The sequence below is a fragment of the Myxine glutinosa genome, chromosome 2 (genome assembly GCF_964187855.1).
Source record: "Myxine glutinosa chromosome 2, kmMyxGlut1.1, whole genome shotgun sequence".
Taxonomy (NCBI): domain Eukaryota; kingdom Metazoa; phylum Chordata; class Myxini; order Myxiniformes; family Myxinidae; genus Myxine; species Myxine glutinosa.
In genome coordinates this window covers 42,137,494-42,156,244 of record NC_136262.1, presented here as the reverse complement: position 1 = coordinate 42,156,244, position 18,751 = coordinate 42,137,494, and the positions used below count along the sequence as shown (strand labels likewise).

At 47.3% G+C, this 18,751-nt stretch overlaps 1 protein-coding gene across 1 annotated transcript; it reads left to right on the top strand.

The window, feature by feature from the left end:
• Nucleotides 1–1,254: 1,254 nt before the first annotated feature.
• On the top strand, nucleotides 1,255–2,968 carry LOC137413655 (transmembrane protein 74B-like). The gene is made up of 2 exons (XM_068099086.2): nucleotides 1,255–1,549; nucleotides 1,770–2,968. The coding sequence occupies exon 2, from the start codon at nucleotides 1,917–1,919 to the stop codon at nucleotides 2,661–2,663; it is 747 nt and encodes a 248-aa protein (XP_067955187.1). The 5' UTR covers nucleotides 1,255–1,549; nucleotides 1,770–1,916; the 3' UTR covers nucleotides 2,664–2,968.
• The last annotated feature ends 15,783 nt before the right edge of the window (nucleotides 2,969–18,751 follow it).

The window sequence follows — 18,751 nt, the reverse complement described above, 5'->3', positions numbered from 1 at the left end:
AAGGTATCGGCCTGCTGGGTTTCTTCTCCGTGGTCACGGTGTGCTGCATCCTGCAATAGTTGGCATGGCACCGCTCACGGCACGCTTGGGCAGTGCATAGCCAGCACTACAGGTTGCATGTGCAATCTCATACATATAACGGGATTAGCTCCCCTGAGGTTGCCATGAATATGATATGGATGGCCATGAGATGGCGTCACGGTGTCCGACATGGTCAGGAGCATACATTTGAGAGGTATGGATGCTCGGGTATAGTGATGTTGGCTGTGGTGGAGGTAGTGAGGGCGGAAATCGGGGAGTGGATGGGGAGTTGGAAGAGGTGCAAGAAGCTTGATCACGGTTTGAAATGGAGCACGGGCTTCACCCAGACATCGGAAGAGCACTTTGCTCCATAAACCAAGCACAGACAGAGTATTGCTGGGGACTATGGGGATTGGGGGTGGCGGGGACAGAGGATGGTGATAAGATAGAGGGACCTGGGGTCCAGGGGTTGGAGTTCAGGGGAGGGGGCTGGAGTTCAGGGGAGGGGGTTGGAGTTCAGGGGAGGGGGTTGGAGTTCAGGGGAGGGGTTGGAGTTCAGGGGAGGGGTTGGAGTTCAGGGGAGGGGTTGGAGTTCAGGGGAGGGGGTTGGAGTTCAGGGGAGGGGGTTGAAAAGGCAGAGGGATGTTGGGATTTTTGCTGGGTGGGGCTGGAGGTTGTAAAGGTGTAGGGGTATTGGGTTAAGGTATAGGGTATGGTGTATTAAAGGTGAAGGTAGATGGGCGTTGGGTTAAGGTGTGGGATTGGTGTGTAGAGGTGGGGGGGATGTTAAATAAGGTGTGGGATTGGTCTGTAGAGGTGGAGGGACGTTGGGTTAAGGTGTGGGATTGATGTGTACAGGTGGAAGGACATTGGGTTAAGGTGTGGGATTGATGTATACAGATGGAGGGATGTTGGGTTAAGGTGTGGGATTGGTGTGTAGAGGTGGAGGGACGTTGGGTTAAGGTGTGGGATTGGTGTGTAGAGATGGAGGGATGTTGGGTTAAGGGGTGGGATTGGTGCGTAGAGGTGGAGGGACATTAAATAAGGGGTGGGGTTGGTGTGTAGAGGTGGAGAGATGTTGGGTTAAGGGGTGGGAATAGTAAAGGTGGGGTCACGCGAGTGAAAAGGGGGGGAAAAAAAGAAGAGTCATCTTAGGATAATATGGGTATTTCTACGGTCAGGAGAGCGCGCAAGGGAGGATGTAAAACAAAGAATGCAAAGGGATGTTGGGGAGGGGTGGAGGTGATATAGAAATGGGTGATCACTGTGGCTAGTACAGCGTCGATGATGCATCCGGTCGTATGAATATTGTCCCTGGTTTGGGGGGCAGAGTCCCGGTGATAGCTTGCGGTGCTGGTGGTGCTGGTGGTGGTCGAGTCCAAATAGAAGCAGGAAGCGTTGCTGCTCCTCCAGCTCCGGGGGCGATCGAGCTCGAGTTGTGACGTGCTGCGAATGGTCGGAGGAACCCGGGAGACGGCCGGGAAATGCCCGCTCGCCATGAGCCCCACCCGGCGACGCGAGATCAGAGGTATGGTCGGATCCGTTTGTGAAACGTACGAAGCACATACGTGTACGTACCGCAGCCGCGTTCCGATTAAACGGTGGACTGTGCGCAAATTACGCATTTCTTCCACCATCGAGATATTCGTTTCACGAAATGGTAACGAAAGGAAACATGGTGTCGCATTCACCCGGTGCCTCTAATCGCTTTCCTGCTTACCCCATTTCCCCCCTCACCCCCGCGGCAGCCCCATGTTGGAACCCGCTTTTCCCGGTGATGCCGCCGCTGCTGCTGATCCCACTGATGCGTGCATCCTAATAAGAGCGGCCTTCCAACAATTCCCTTGCTCTCTGCTATCCTGGCAGCAGGGAAGCCGACGCTTCGTCTCGTCACGATGGAGTCCCTGGAGCTGCAAGCTAGCGTGACGGGTTTTCTCCACGCTAATGGCTGCGTTCGCATGGATGCTCATGGACAGATATGTGGCGCCAACGGAGTGGGAAGTGAAGCTCAAGCAGAAACCTCATTCATTGCTTCGAACGACAGTCCCAGATTACAGCAAGAGGAGCGAGGGCGACAACCTACTGCAGTCGGGGATGAAGAAGTGGAGGATGATGAGGAGGATATTGACGACGATGAGGATGTCCGTGCCGCATGCATGGACCTGCTGTCTCCCATGAGTCAATCGTTTCCCAAGTCGGACGAGTCTTTAGCAACTCCGGGCAGTGAGCAGCGCGCTGCCGATGACATTGAGGAACCCGTGGACATTGGCTTCATGGCCGCCTCACTGTTCCTTGTGACTGGCATTATTCTGGTGGTCGTAGCCTACTCGGTTCCTCGTGAGTCGACCGTGAACCCAGAGGAAGTGTCCGCACGACAAATGGAAGGCATCGAGAACTCGTACGCTCGTCTTGGCGAGCACCTGGACAAGTGCATAATCGCAGGCCTGTGTTTCCTCACATTGGGTGGAGTTACACTCTCCTGCCTCATGCTCATTGCTCTGTGCAAAGGGGACATCTACCACGCACACAGGATGGGCGTCACATGGCCAGCACGCACCTATGGCTCACTCAACCTGCGTCTGGACAGCCCAGACTCTGACAAACACAGGACTTTTATCGAAATGGATGTTCTCCAGGACTAGGGTGTGACCAAGCTCGGCATTGAGTAATGATGCAAAACCTCCGCCATTTTAAAATGGGTCCCATGACTCAATGGGCCCAGACCTCATGCAGCTGACCTCTCTTTGACCATTTTTAATCGTGTATTTAATCGATGTCACTTCCATTGTTGCTCTGCCTCAAATCCCCCATTTTTGCCGTGTTCACGTGTGCACTGCGGATCAATGCAAAATGTTCGGGTTCTATTGTTGCCATGCATGGCACAGTCATCGTACGATGAATGCGCCGTGACCAGGTTTGTGTCAATTTTAAGCAATGTGTGGAAATTAAAAAAAAACAAAAAAAAACAATGACGATCTATAAATTGCCAATATTGTCTTTTTTTTTCCTGAGAAAAACATAAAGGAAGAGGTGACGGTCAACGAGTCTGAATTATTTCGACATCATTTGTTCTTCCACTGCAACATCACATCTTCAAAACCACTGCAACATCAAAACAAAACTTCTACAAAATATCACACAAAAAGCAATTGAACGACATCTTCAGAATGTTACCCTCCTCGATAACTCCAAAAAATGAAAGGTTGAACATTCCCGTTTGATATGATGGGTAGGTAGGCGATGGAAAATCCATCCAATTTTTGCAACAGACAGTTACCGAATTCTGCCATAGTTACCAATAGTTTAAGGAGTTGAAGGAGTTGCACCTTGTCAGTGTGAGTCCTCCTTGGTGACCTCTGGCTGTGAATTCCATGTGCCATCTTGGATGTCCGAGAAAAAAGTCACCTTGACAATGTTGGCTGAACATTCTTCCATGACTCCACTTCACCGACAGGTTCAAAGTAGTGAAACAACCATTTGTCACCTGTGAAGACTGAAAGATAACAGTTTCATTTTCAGCCTCAAATTGTGGAAAAGGTCAATGTAGATCGTTCTATAGGGGATGTCACAGGAATTTTTCAGTTTGCTTAGGCCATACTTTTTCCTTTCGTTTATTGGTAAGAAAGTTGGCTCAGTCTCATGAATTAGCAGATGTAGTACAAGGACATTAGGAAACATCGGTTGCACTTTTGGGCGAATTTAATGAGCTGATGAACAAGATAATTTACAAATCAACACAGTACCTGGATTTTGAACCTAGGATCCAAACTAGTTGGTGAGCAGGATATCTTAAAATGTTATTGACGGATTCGGACGAAATCTGGTGGAGACGTTGAGTGTCTTGAAACAAGGACAAAGTGATTCAATTTTGGTGAAGATCCAGATACTAGAATTTTTTTTGTAATTTATAAAATGATTCTTCACAATTGCGAGATGGGGCCAAAAACGATATACAACATGATATTTCAAAAAGTTGAGGACCGATTATGACTAAACTTGGTGGATGAGTTGGTTAGGTGACAAGAACAAGGCGATTACATTTTGGTTCAGGTCCGAATCCAGATCCGGCCTATCAGTGGGATACAAAACATAAACTGTTCAACCTGGCGGATGTATTCTCTCTACTGAGTGCCACTGAAGGTTGGCGGAGGTAATGTTTTCAACCCTTGTTTGTTTGTCTGTTTGTGAACAGAATATCTCAAAAAGTTGTGCATGGATTGGGACGAAATTTGGTGGCGCGGTTGGGTGTGTGTGACAAGGACGAAATTATTAGATTTTGGTGAAAAACCGGATCCGAATTTTTTATGGGATTCTTCACCATTGATTGAGAGCTAAAAACAATATATAGCATGATATCTCCAAAAGCTATGGGTGGATTCGAACGAAACTTGGTGGACAAGTTGTGTATGTGTCAAGGACGTATCAATTTGATTTTGGTGAAGATCCGGATCCGAAATTTTTTATGGGAATCTTCACCATTGTTTGAGAGAGCTAAAACCAATATATAGGATGATATCTCCAAAAGTTATGGGCGGATTCGAACGAAACTTGGTGGACAAGTTGTGTATGTGTCAAGGACATACCAATTTGATTTTGGTGAAATCCGGATCCGAATTTTTTATGGGAATCTTCACCATTGTTTGAGAGAGCTAAAACCAATATATAGCATGATATCTCCAAAAGTTATGGGCAGATTCGAACGAAACTTGGTGGACAAGTTGTGTATGTGTCAAGGACGTATCAATTTGATTTTGGTGAAATCCGGATCCGAATTTTTTATGGGAATCTTCACCGTTGATTGAGAGAGCTAAAACCAATATATAGCATGATATCTCCAAAAGTTATGGGCCGATTGGGACGAAATTTGGTGGAGCGGTTGGGTGTGTGTGACAAGGACGAAATTATTAGATTTTGGTGAAGATCCGGATCCGAATTTTGTTATGGGAATCTTCACCGTTGTTTGAGAGAGCTAAAACCAATATATAGCATGATATCTCCAAAAGTTATGGGCGGATTGGGACGAAATTTGGTGGAGCGGTTAGGTGTGTGTGACAAGGACGAAATTGTTAGATTTTGGTGAAGATCCGGATCCGAATTTTTTATGGGATTTTTCACCATTGATTGAGAGAGCTAAAACCAATATATAGCATGATATCTCCAAAGGTTATGGGCGGATTGGGACGAAATTTGGTGGAGCGGTTGGGTGTGTGTGACTAAGACGAAATTATTACATTTTGGTGAAGATCCGGATCCGAATTTTTTGATGGGAATCTTCACCGTTGATTGAGAGAGCTAAAACCAATATATAGCATGATATCTCCAAAAGTTATGGGCGGATTGGGACGAAATTTGGTGGAGCGGTTGGGTGTGTGTGACAAGGTCGAAATTATTAGATTTTGGTGAAGATCCAGATCCGAAATTTTTATGGGATTCTTCACCATTGATTGAGAGAGCTAAAACCAATATATAGCATGATATCTCCAAAAGTTATGGGCGGATTGGGACGAAATTTGGTTGAGCGGTTGGGTGTGTGTGACAAGGACGAAATTATTACATTTTGGTGAAGATCCGGATCCGAATTTTTTGATGGGAATCTTCACCGTTGATTGAGAGAGCTAAAACCAATATATAGCATGATATCTCCAAAAGTTATGGGTGGATTGGGACGAAATTTGGTGGAGTGGTTGGGTGGGTGTGACAAGGACGAAATTATTAGATTTTGGTGAAGATCCAGATCCGAATTTTTTTATGGGAATCTTCACCGTTGTTTGAGAGAGCTAAAACCAATATATAGCATGATATCTCCAAAAGTTATGGGCGGATTCGAACAAAACTTGGTGGACAAGTTGTGTATGTGTCAAGGACGTATCAATTATTAGATTTTGGTCTAAACCGAATCCAGATCCGGATACGATAAAAAAAATCATTTCCAAGTGATTCTTCACTATTGAGGGATGGGGCCAAGAACGATGTATAGCACCATATTTCAAAAAGTTGTAAACTGATTATAACAAAACTTGATGGATGAGTTGGTTAGGTGGCAAGAACAAGCCGATTCGATTTAGGTTGGTGTCCAAATGCAGATTCCGGTCTATCAGTGGGATACAGAATGTAAATTGTTCAACCTGGCGGAGGTATGCTCCCTACCGAATGCCGATTCTAGTTTTTATTGTTTTCGTTTTGTTCATCGTTTTATGTTTGGCAATACCCAAGGAATTCCTTGCGAGTGTTAAGCCACAGACGGTACTCGCTCAGTGACACTTGAGAGAAGGAACCACAGCAGGTTGTCCGTGCATAGATAAGCACTTCTTGCAAATAAGGAACAGCTTACATATGGCACGGTGCCCACAACAAGGATGCAAGGCACAGCTGGTCAGACTTTCTCTCTTTGGGCATCCCTCCCACTTCAATCTCCATCTCCATCTCCAATGGCATTTCCCTTTCAAATCTCCTCCCTTCCATTTCCCCCTGCAACAGTGGCAAACAGATGGGACATGTTTAATTAGCCCTAACCCCAAAAGAAGGGGGATTGGTGTGTGGTGAAAGAGACAAAGACAAATTTGCAACACACTATCCTTGATTATCTCCCAAAACGGAAGTGTGCAACGGGAGGTAGAGGATCACATAATATAGTGAATGTCAATAACTTACTCATAGCAATAACCTATCGATATCGTATCTAATGGTGAGAAGCTCCCTTCAGCAAAAGAGATGATTGACTTGATATGTATGAACTTCAAACCAAAATGGCAGCCTCATTATAAGAGCTGGGACATGCGAAATGATATTAATAACACGGGACGCAAACTCGTGTGCAAAAAGCTTCTGCGGAGAAAACAAAAAAGGGAATAAGAATATAAATCCTGTGAAGTCGAATGGGAAACAGAAAACAAAGGAAGAAAAATAAAATCCCAAACAAAATAAGCGAGAACGACTTCCTGTATATTGGAGATCCATTTATGAGTTTTTCGTAGACATTGATCGATGTATGGTCCATGGTGGAGCTTGTACTTAATTAGCATGCAGGACAAAGACATCAACAGACAGACATTGGTGTACAAAACTCAAATTTGGACAATATACAAATACGTATATGTATATATATATATATACAGTCACGTGAAAAGGTAAGTACACCCCATGTAAAGTTTTGACTTTTTCAACATAGTTCAACATACAGCTATTTGATCTTCATTTCAACAATATTGATAGATAAAGGTGATATAATATAACAAATATCATGAAACATTTACATTTTGTAGTCCATTGTATAATTTAAATAAACATAAATGCAAATTTCGCATGTGGAAAAAGTAAGTACACCCCTACATTTATCACTACTTCAAATTCCTAAAATTAGAATCAGGTGCACCAGCTCAGGTGCAAATGATTAGAACATCGTTAGAGAGGATCTTGGAGGAACCTGTCTTATTTAAAACTCAGACATTTAGGTTGGATTGCTCTTTGTTGTTGAAGTGTGCAGCGTCACCATGCCTAGATCAAAAGAGCTCTCTGAGGCCTTCAGAAAGAAGCTTATAGATGCCGACGAGTCTGGGAAGGGATTTAACAAGATCTGCAAACAATTTGAAATCAATCATTCGACTGTCCGGAAGATCATCTACAAGTGGAGAAGATTCCAAACAACTGCCAACTTGTTCAGGCTAGGCCGCCCCAGCAAGTTCAGCCCGAGAGCAGACCGCAAGATGCTGAAAGAAGTCTCGAAGAACCCCAGAATGCCATCGCGGGACCTACAGGTAGCTCTTGCCACTGTTGATGTCAAAGTGCACGAGTCTACCATGAGAAAGAGGCTGCACAAATTTGATCTGCATGGGAGGTGTGCCAGGAGGAAACCTTTCCTGTGCAGAAAGAACATCAGGGCAAGACTAAAGTTTGCCAATGAACACCGAGGCAAAGACCAGCACTTCTGGAACAATGTGCTCTGGATAGATGAGTCAGAGGTAGAGCTATTTGGCCACAGTACCAGAAGACATGTTTGGCGAAAACCAAAGACAGCATTTGACCCCAAGAACCTGATACCAACTGTAAAGCATGGTGGTGGAAATATTATGGTTTGGGGCAGCTTTGCTGCATCAGGGCCTGGGCAGCTCACCATCATAGAATCCACGATGAATTCTTCATTGTACCATAGGGTGCTTGAGGATAATGTGAGGCCATCTGTCGAAAAGTTGAAGCTCAACCGAAGGTGGACCTTGCAACATGACAATGACCCTAAACATACCAGTAAATCCACCAAGGAATGGCTGAAAAGAAAGAAATGGAGGGTTCTGGAATGGCCAAGTCAAAGCCCAGAACGAAATCCCATCGAGATGTTGTGGGGGGATATGAAACGAGCTGTGCATGCAAGAAACCCCTCAAACATCGCACAGCTGAAATAATTCTGCATGGAGGAGTGGGCAAAAATTTCTCCCAGTCAATGTCAGAGACTAGTAGACAGTTATAAGAAATGCCTACTTGAGGTTGTTTCTGCCAAAGGGGGCAATACCACCTATTAGAGCCAAGGGTGTACTTACTTTTTCCACATGCAAAATTTGAATTTATGTTTATTTAAATTATACAATGGACTACAAAATGTAAATGTTTCATGATATTTGTTATATTATATCACCTTTATCTATCAATATTGTTGAAATGAAGATCAAATAGCTGTATGTTGAAATATGTTGAAAAAGTCAAAACTTTACATGGGGTGTACTTACTTTTTCACGTGACTGTATATATATGTATGACTGTGTGACTAGAGTGTGACGTGTGGTGAGTGTGACTAGAGTGAGTGAAAGGTTGATGATGGTGAAAATGATGATTGGAAAGCTCTTGGTGAACATCATCTCGGGATATGCTCCGCAGGTTGGTCGGAGCGATGAAGAGGCCAAGTTCTGGTGTGCTATAGAGAAGCTGATGGAAAACGTGAAAGATGAGGAGGTTGTTGTGGTAGGAGGCGACCTAAATGGACATGTGGGAAGGAGTATGGATGGTTTTGAGGGAGTTCATGGGGGTTACGGATATGGTGTGAGAAATGGAGAAGGTGAAAAGATTTTGGAGTTTGCTGATGGAGCTGATTTGTTGATTTGTAATACTCAGTTCCAGAAAGAGGATAATAAGCTTGTTACATACACGTCAGGTGGGTCAACGACAACCGTTGACTACCTGCTGGTGCGTAGGCGAGAGAGGGGGCACCTCCGGGACACAAAGGTGATCCCGGGGGAGGAGGCAGTTTCACAGCACCACTTGGTTGTCTGCGACATAAGGGTGAAGGGTGAAAGGTGCGAGGAGAGCTTGGCGGGTGAAGTACCAACCGAGAATGAAGGTGTGGAGGTTGAAAGAGGTGACAGTGAGAGAGGATTTAAAAGAGAGGCTGAGTAGGGTGGAGGATGATATGGTTGAGCTTGAAAGTGGTTGGATGTCAATGAAAGATAGTCTGTTGGGAGCCGTTGGTGAGGTATGTGGATGGACAAAAGGACCACCGAGGCACTCGGAAACATGGTGGTGGGATGATGAAGTTGGAAAGAAGATTGACGAGAAGAGGAAGACGTTCAAGGAGTGGCAGAAGGCGAAGGGTATGGGGGCAGAAAAGGCAGGGCATGAAAGTTATAAGGCAGCCAAGAAGGCTGCAAAGAAAGAGGTAGCAAAGGCGCAGGAGGCATGTAGGAAAATGTTCGGAGAACGCTTGGATTCGGAAGAGGGTCAGAGAGCGGTATTCAGGATTGCAAAGCAGATAGCGAAAGAGAGGTGTGATGTGATGGGGGTGAGTTGCTTGAAGGATGAAGTGGGACAAATCGTTGTGGACCCAGATGGAATTAAAGGAAGATGGAAGAGATATATGGAAATACTGTTGAATGCAGAGAATGAATGAGATGGCAACATAGAGAGTAACCCAGTTTTAGGACCAGCAGAGAAGATAACCGAGAAGGAAGTTGAGGAAGCGATAAAAGCAATGAAGAGAGAAAAGCGGGAGGGCCGACGGGAGTTGTGGGAGATATGTTGAAGGCAGCAGGAAATTGGGGTGTGAAGAGAATGACAGAGATCTGCAATCTGGTGGTGAAAGAAGGCCGCATTCCAGTGGATTTGGAACTGAGTACCCTCGTCTCTCTATACAAGGGGAAAGGTGACCCTCTGGACTGTGGCTTGTATCGAACGATAAAGTTATTGGAGCATGGAATGAAGGTATTGGAAAGTGTGTTGGAGAGGAGGATAAGGAAGAAAGTGAAGATTGACGAAATGCAGTTTGGATTTATGCCAGGAAGTGGAATGACAGACGCGCTTTTTAATGTGAGGCAGTTGCAGAAGAAGTATATGGAGAAGAGGAAGAAGTTGTTTCTTGGGTTTGTTGATCTGGAGAAAGCATTCGACAGGGTTCCACGTGAAGTAGTGACATGGGCATTGAGGAAGTTAGGAGTGGAGGAATTGTTGATCAGAGTAGTGATGGCAATGTACAAAAGAGCGCGCACAGCTGTAAGGACGAAGGACGGGATCAGTGGTGAGTTTGAGGTGAAGGTGGGAGTGCATCAGGGGTCGGTACTAAGTCCACTACTATTTGTAGCTGTGATGGAGGTGCTGGCTCAGAACGTAAAGGAGGGTTTACCATGGGAGTTGTTGTATGCAGATGATCTGGTGTTGATTGCAGAAAGTATGGATGGACTGAAGGAGAAGATGAACAAGTGGAAGGAATGTATGGAGACAAAAGGTCTGAAGGTGAATATCGGAAAAACGAAGGTGATGGCAAGTGGTAAAGCATGTGGTGAGGTGGAAAGAACTGGGAAGTGGCCGTGTGCTGTGTGCAGGAAGGGTGTCGGAGTGAATTCCATTCAATGTACAATGTGCGCTGAGAGGGTTCATCAAAAATGTAGTGGTTTGAGAGGGTCATTAACCAGTGTGGCAGCCACATTCAAGTGTAAGGTGTGCACAGAGGGAGCTGCAGATGGAGGAAATGCTGAGTTGGATCTTGGAGATGGCATGAAGCTGGAATGTGAAAAGATTTTGTTACCTTGGAGACATGCTGAATGGAGAAGGTGGATCAGACTCGGCAACGGTTGCTCGAGTGAGATGTGCATGGAAGAAGTTTCGGGAACTGAGTGGCGTGCTGACGAGGAGGGGAGAGTCATTGAAGCTGAAGGAAAGGTGTATGCTGCATGTGTGAGAAGTGTTATGATTTATGGGAGTGAGACATGGGTAATGAACGTAGAGCAGCAACGAAGGCTGGAAAGGGTGGAAATGCGAATGGTTCGGTGGATGTGTGGAGTATCGTTGAGAGAGAGGAAGACAAATGATGAATTGCGAAAGATGATGGGAATAGAGCCTGTGATTGATGCTGTGAAGAGGAACAGGTTGAGATGGTTTGGTCATGTGTTGAGGAAGGATGAAAGTGACTGGTTGAAAAGAGTGATGGAAATGAATGTAGAATGAAGTAGAGGACGGGGAAGACCGAGAAAGACTTGGCTAAAGATGGTCGAAGAAGAAATGCGGGCAAGGGGGTTAACAAGGGGAGATGCAGAAAATAGGGCAAAATGGAGAACATTGTCATGGGGACCGCAAGGCTAACCCCCGCTCTTGCAGGGAAAATGGCCTTAAAATGCCTGTTGTTGTTGTTGTTGTCTCAATTACTACCGTACCTACACAAACACTCATACCAAACACACACACACACACAGACACACACACACACACGGAAAAAAAAAAAATAATACTAAAAAATATAACGAAGATATTGTTGGGGTTTTGAGAACCCTGCACTTAGTAAATTGTTGTAAATATACCCTTTGTAAATAATTCTCTGTGTAAATGCCTCCATTTCTTGTTAAGGTCAAAGGTCCTCCCCTAGTTAGTCCACATCGCAACACGTAGGCCACCATAGGTCTCTGTATAGTTATTTCAGTAATATGTGTTTCAGGTAAGGCTGTGTTTCCAATAGTTGAATCTACGTTGCATTAATGAAATAAGAATAGGCCCCAAGCTTTTCAACACCAGTATGAATGGTTTTCTATCCTCAATGGCAGTAAGGGTTCTTTTACCATCAAGCCAGAACTCATCTTTCTCTTTACCACTCACTTTACCACTCTTTACCACGCACTCTTTACCACTTTACCACTTTCTTTACCACTTTCTTTTCTTTACCACTCTTTACCACTCACTCAACCAGCCAGAACTCTTTACCACTCACTCAAGCCAGAACGCACGAGGCCAAGGACAGGAAAAAGGGGGCGGAACGCCGAGGAAGAGGCGTGGCCCTATCATCAACCCGTCAGGGGTGTGGCCGGTAAGCCCTAACCAGCCAGCCAGGGCTGTGGTGAGCTCCAATATGGGCGTAGCCGGAGGAACTGCGGCTTGATTCGGCGACGCCCGGTAAAGGCAAGGAAGAGGAGGGACTGCTTACAGAGATGTAGGAGGATGACCGAGGAGGGAGGAAAATCGAGGACCGAGGATGATCGTGTAAGTCTGGTGTCTGTCCTGTTTGTTGTCTGGGGTAATATAAGATTGTTTTAAGGTTTGCTCTGTATCTGCTTCTTCTCCTTCTGTATATTCTCGCCCTTTCGTTTTCCTCTTATAGATAGTAATAAACCCGTGTTCCTTCTTACCTTTGGTTTCTTTCTCATTCGATCGTTTTCGTCCCTTCTTTCATTTGAATATACGTGGAATGATTTGGCCAACCGCTTTATAATCGGGTTTAGTCTGCCGCTAACGGCTCATGCCTCGGATTGCTAAACCGCTCGGCAATTACCATCTTGTCCGTGGCTCGGGCGGAGTATCACCCTGCTTCCGACCGGAAGGAGCGTGATACCCCCAGGAACGGTCGGATGGCCAGCTCAACAGGACAAGGGGATTAACCCCCCCCCCCTTGCTAATGGGAGTGCTGTCCCCCGTGTCCGCAACAATTGGTGTCTGGGAGTGGGATTGGACCTGAACCAAATTTCTATCCATCTGAAAAATTTGGTCCAAAATTACGAGCGGCCAAAATTTTTATTAAAACATCCAAATTATAGTCGTGACATGGATAGTCAAGGCGATCGGATGCCAGTAGGGGAGTTAGAAGAGGGGTTAGAGGCAACCCAGGACCACAGGGAGGAATTGGGAGTAATGGAGGAGGAAGGCAATGAGGGTTCGGCAGCGGGGATTGCGAGCGCACAAGATGGCGGCGCCTCACACGAGGTCGCAGCGGCACAAAATGGCGGCACCTTGCACATAGCGACGAGGGCCGCGCCCGCGGCGCAAGTGGGAGGGATAGACATGCAAGCCCTCATTGTGCAGCTGCAGACCGCCATGCAAATGGGGATGGGAGAACAATTGGAACGAATGGAAAACAGAATGGGGGAGCAATTGGAAAACCAAATTGGGGGCCTAGGAAGCCAAATTGAGGGGTTAGACAATAAATTTGAGGGGTTAGAAAATAAATTTGATGGGTTAGACAATAAATTTGGGGGGTTAGACAATAAATTTGAGGGGTTAGACAATAAATGTGAGGGATTAAAAAGCAAATTGGGAGGAGTAGGAAACAAGTTAGGAAGCAAATTGGAGGGATTCAGAACCAGATTAGGAGACAAATTGGGGGGCATAATTGGCCAAGCCAAAGAAATTAATGAGGGGTTGGCGAGCGGGCAAGCCACGTATGAGGAGAAGGAATTGGAGAAGGAGGTTAACCACAGGTTGAGCGAGGAGGTCGCGGGGGTACGCGGACGAGGTAACGCGGAGTGAGCCGCGGGTCAAGCGAGCGGGAGCAAGGCGCAGGTAACTGGACGGGTATAGAAATCACGACCCCGGGTATGGGGAAGCCGGCGACCGCTGAGGTAGAGAAAATTTTATTAGAGCCAGCGGCCGTCAAGGGAAAAGACAAAGAAATTAAAGGAAAAGAAATTGGAATCGAAAAAACCGAATCAATAGAGGCAATAGTGGAAATTGGATTGGAAGAGACGGCAGACGTAGAAAAGCACTCGCAGGAGGATGGAATATGCCCAACGTCTGAATTCGCATCATGGTGCCGGGCTTAACCCCAATAAAGATTTGCAGGTGTTGGAGCAGGGAGGAAGAAGAACCCCCAAGGTGAGACGGGCTGTGTATGGTGCGAAAAAGTTTTTCGGGAGAGTGTTTGGCGCGAGAGGGTTTTTCGCACGATTGGGGTCGAGATGGAACCCGGGCGTTTGTAAAAGGTCCGTGGTGAGTGGTGTGAGGAAGAATGGTGTGCGGGTAAGAAAAAGTGTGCGTCGAAGAGTGAGTGTGTTACAGAGTGTGGAAGTGAGAATTAATGCGACACAGAGAGTGATTGTGATACGGAGTGTATGTGTGAAACCGAGTGTACGGAGTGTGACCAGGAGAGTGAGTTGGTGGTGGTGAGAGGGAATGCACACCTGGAATGGATGAGGATCGGGTGCGAGAGTGCACCCCCATGAGTTGTATGGAGTACGTACCGAGTAGGTGTGCGCTGAGCGGGTATGTGCAGGAGTGCACACCCAGGGTGGTTACGGAGTACGTAACGGGGGTGAGTGCACGCGAGGAGTGCGTGGAAGGAAGGTGTGTCACAGAGGTGTGTGTGGTAATGGAGTGTGCGAGTAGTGTGAGTGTGCAAGAGAAGTGTGTGAGCAGCGAGTGGTGTGTAACAGAGTGTGGGAATGGTGGAATGGGCGCGCGAGTAGAATGCATGGAATGCATGAGAGGCGCTGAGACGCCGGGATGGTGAGTGAAAAACGGAACGCGTGGTGTGAGCATGAAGAGAAAGCATCGACGCGGACCGGGGGAGTAGCACGTAGGGCGACGGGTAGCCGGCGCGAGCTCTCGGTCCGTGACGGGCTTTGTGTACTGCGGGAGCCGGCGGGGATCGGTGCCGTGTCGGCGCTCCTGGCGGGGATCGGTGCTGCGTCGCTCCTGCCAGGAGCGCCGTGCACGGCCCGGGTCGGACTCCGCCCTGTATGGTCGGTGCCGCGTCGTTCAGGCGGTCGGCACGAGTCCGGGGGAGGTCGGCCAGGTCGGACCTTCGGCCCCTGGCGGGGGCGGTGTTCCCGCCGGGTGAGGTTGAGCCATCGGGCCGGAGACCGAAAACCTCCATGCCGAGATGGTGCATGGAATCTCGGCCCGAGCATGCCTCCTCCCTCAGAATCGGATGCCGGACAGACCCAACCATCAGTGGACCAAACCACCCGAATTCATTGCTCGGCTTTGCAAAGCCGAGCTGTGTAAATGTAACGATGCACCGAGAGGCTCAAGTGAGTGGACATGTGATGGTGATAAAAAAAAAAAACACCTTTAGAGGCCATTTTTTCCCCACAAGCGGGGGTTGGCCTTTTTCGGGGACCGTGGTTGTTGTTGTTTTTCGGTCACCTTTTTGAAGCAATGTTTTACAGCCGGATGCCCTTCCTGACGCCAACCCTTTTTGCCGCCTTTAACGACAAACAGGGAATTACCAGTGAACTGGTCCTCAATTAGCCGACCTCGGAAGGATGACAGGCTGAGTCAACCCCCCTGGCGTTAAATTCAGCGATCGACCGGGATTCGAGCCCAGGATCCTAGGATCCTACGCCGGCACCCTAGCCGCTAGCCCAACACCAGAGCTTGCAGCCCTGGTGATAGCAGCAGTGAAATTTGATTGGCAAAATTTGATGGGTAAATTGATTAGCAGATGTGATTGGCAAAATTGGATGGGCGAATTTGGTTGAAATTTGATGCCTTTGATTGGCGAATGGTATATGGGTAAAGGGATGGTAACTCTGCCATCCCTCCCATCAATCCCCGGGCACATGAGATATAGTCTATGGGGTTATGGCGGTGAAAACCTAGCCAGGGAGGGTTAGGTTATTGATAGGAGTTAGAAAGATGACCATATGTAACTGTAGAGTTAAGTAGCGACATCATACAGGTAAGAGGGGACGTAGAGAGGTTAGATGGTTGTTAATGACGTGGTATGTGCAATAGCGTAAGGGATGACTGGGGATGCACTAAGTTAGAAGGGCACCAGGTAGTTTAGATGATGCAGTTGTGTTTGTGGTGAGAGTGATGAAATGAGGAATTGGTATGAAAGGGCACGGTAGTGCTGGTTAAGAAATGAGGAATTGCTCGTTATAGATGTGTGTGTGTGTAGAGAGCGTATTGAGCAGAGTATTGTGAAAGGGTGTGATTGTGCATTGTATGGAGTGAATGGTCCCGGAGGAAGGAGGGTGCAGGGAGCACCAGGTGTGATGGAACAGGTGTGCAAGTGAACAGGTGTGCAAGTGAACAGGTGTATGGAGAATGGTTGAATGGAATAACTGGTCTGGAGTAAATGGAGTATGGAATGGATGGTGTGGAGTGAGTATGGTGGAAAATGTGGAGTGGAAGTGCATGGTGCGAAGGTGTGAATGGGAGAAAGGTGGACCCCCTTCACGAATACCCGGGGAGGGTAGTTTAAGAGTTACATAGTGGGTGTAGGTAAATTGTGGTGGATATTGGCATCTGTGGTGCGTGCGGCAGAATGAAGTGTTGGATGGGTGCATTAGTGAATCGAAATGGGTGGGCGTGTGGCCTGTTAGAGGTATAGTTAAATGGGCACTCCGCCACTGTTAGTCTGTCGGCCAGGTGAGGCCGCAGGTAGGCTCTGGGAGCCAGGTAGGGTTGTTCAGTGGGGCCCGAGGATCCGGAGGACGGACCCGGGTAGCCCAATGCCAGAGAGGGCGCCGAGGTGGTAAGTGCCAGGGAGGGCCTTCCCCAGTTAGATAGGTTAGAGTGAGGAGCAGGTAAGCTCGGGAGGCAACTACAGTGGCGGAGGTGTGCAGGTGGGTAGACCTGCTGGGAGCGCCACACGACCCAGCCCGGAAATTGTGCGAGGGCACAAGGTGTTGAATCGGGGGAGTGAGTCCCCAAATTGGAGAGCGCCACAGATGGTCAGTGGGAATTGGTTTTTAGAACCGCATAGAGTAAAGTGGCCAATGGTTTTGCAGGGAAAGACCCCGGGTAGTGTAAAAGTGTGTTAATGTCATTTAGAAGGTAGATAGAATCGAAATCTCCTCGCACCATCTACATCCACTCACCTGGGGTGATGACAGTGCACCACACCACGCCATGGTTCTTTTTGTGCAAATGTTTTGGGATGTAAGACGCATCATGACGTGGGTGTGACATTGTGTTGTTGTTCCATCTCTTCCTCCTTAAGAGGGATTGATGATGAATTGGGTGATGGCGAATTTGGTTAGAAATTGGGATTGTGGATGAATTTGGATTGTGGAACGAATTTGTAAATGTGTAGAGTTTTATAAATACGGGGTAAGGGGCAAGGGTAGAGTAGGTGACAGGGGGGGTGACATACGGTAGGGACGGGCTTTCTCCGCTCGCTCTCCATGCGCACCTCACCTTGCATTACTTTGTTTTGATGTGTACCCTTGTGACCTTGCTCCGATGCTTGCTGTGTCCTTTCCTTCCCCACTCACGGCTTGTTATTTTGGGGCTGGGGGGGGGAGTGTGCAGGTGGCCGCAGTTGTGTGCCCGAACTCCCGCTGCCTACAGCTGACTGGACCGATGCACCACATGGACCGCACGACTTGCGGCCTAGCGCCACACCATGGACCACACGTTTTTGTGGCCAAGCACCACACCCAGATGGACCACACGTTTGTGGCATGACCCCTCTGCTGGGACCGGCCATTGTGGCCAGACGTCTTCGCTTGCAGACCTCGGTGAGGTCGCACTAAGCCATGCAGGTGGACCACCATAGCTGGCCCCTGCTGGCCATAATTTTTAAAAAACGGACACGTTTTGTGCTTTTTGTTTTATTATCCATCAAATAGGCCACAAGCAAGAACAGCAAGAAAGAACAACATCAAGACCGTCGGCCCAGCAGAGCGGAGAAGACGTCGGACACTATTTTATTGACATTGGAATGTATGACTGTGCACTGGATGGTGCTTTGATGGTGCTTGTTATTGGTGCCTTGGTGCTTTTTGGTGCTTGCATGCTCGGGGATGCATTGCAATATCAATTCTGCATCCCCGGGCATGTGAGGGTGGTGTATCGGTGCAGTGCAGTGCATGCTTTTCCTCCCTCCCGCAGGATTATTTTTGCTTCCCAAGAAAGACAGGTCCTGGGTTGCAGTGTAAATACCAAAAGTTCTTGTAAATAATGCTCCCCACCGGCTTAATGTTTAGTTTGAAAATAATTCCGCAATTCAGTTATTCTGTGGGCGTGAGTCTGTTAGGTAGGATGCAACGTAGCAGGCGGGACATACTTAACACTCTCTTTTAAAAAGGTCGCACTCAGGGTGAGGTTAATCGTAGAGGGTAACTACATCTGAGTGTCACATTAAGTTAAAGTTTTGTCGGCCCGGGGCATGCCTGGAGGAATGAGGGTGCTGTGTTGGGGTTTTGAGAACCCTGCACTTCGTAAATTGTTGTAAATATACCCTTTGTAAATAATTCTCTGTGTAAATACCTCCATTTCTTGTTAAGGTCAAAGGTCGTCCCCTATTTAGTCCACATCGCAACACGTAGGCCACCATAGGTCTCTCTATAGTTATTTCAGTAATATGTGTTTCAGGTAAGGCTGTGTTTCCAATAGTTGAATCTACGTTGCATTAATGAAATAAGAATAGGCCCCAAGTTCTTCAACACCAGTACGAATGGTTTTCTATCCTCAATGGCAGTAAGGGTTATTTTACCATCAAGCCAGAACTCCATTACGCACGAGGCCAAGGACAGGAAAAAGGGGGCAGAATGCCGAGGAAGAGGCGTGGCCCTGGCATCAACCCGTCAGTGATGTGGCCGGT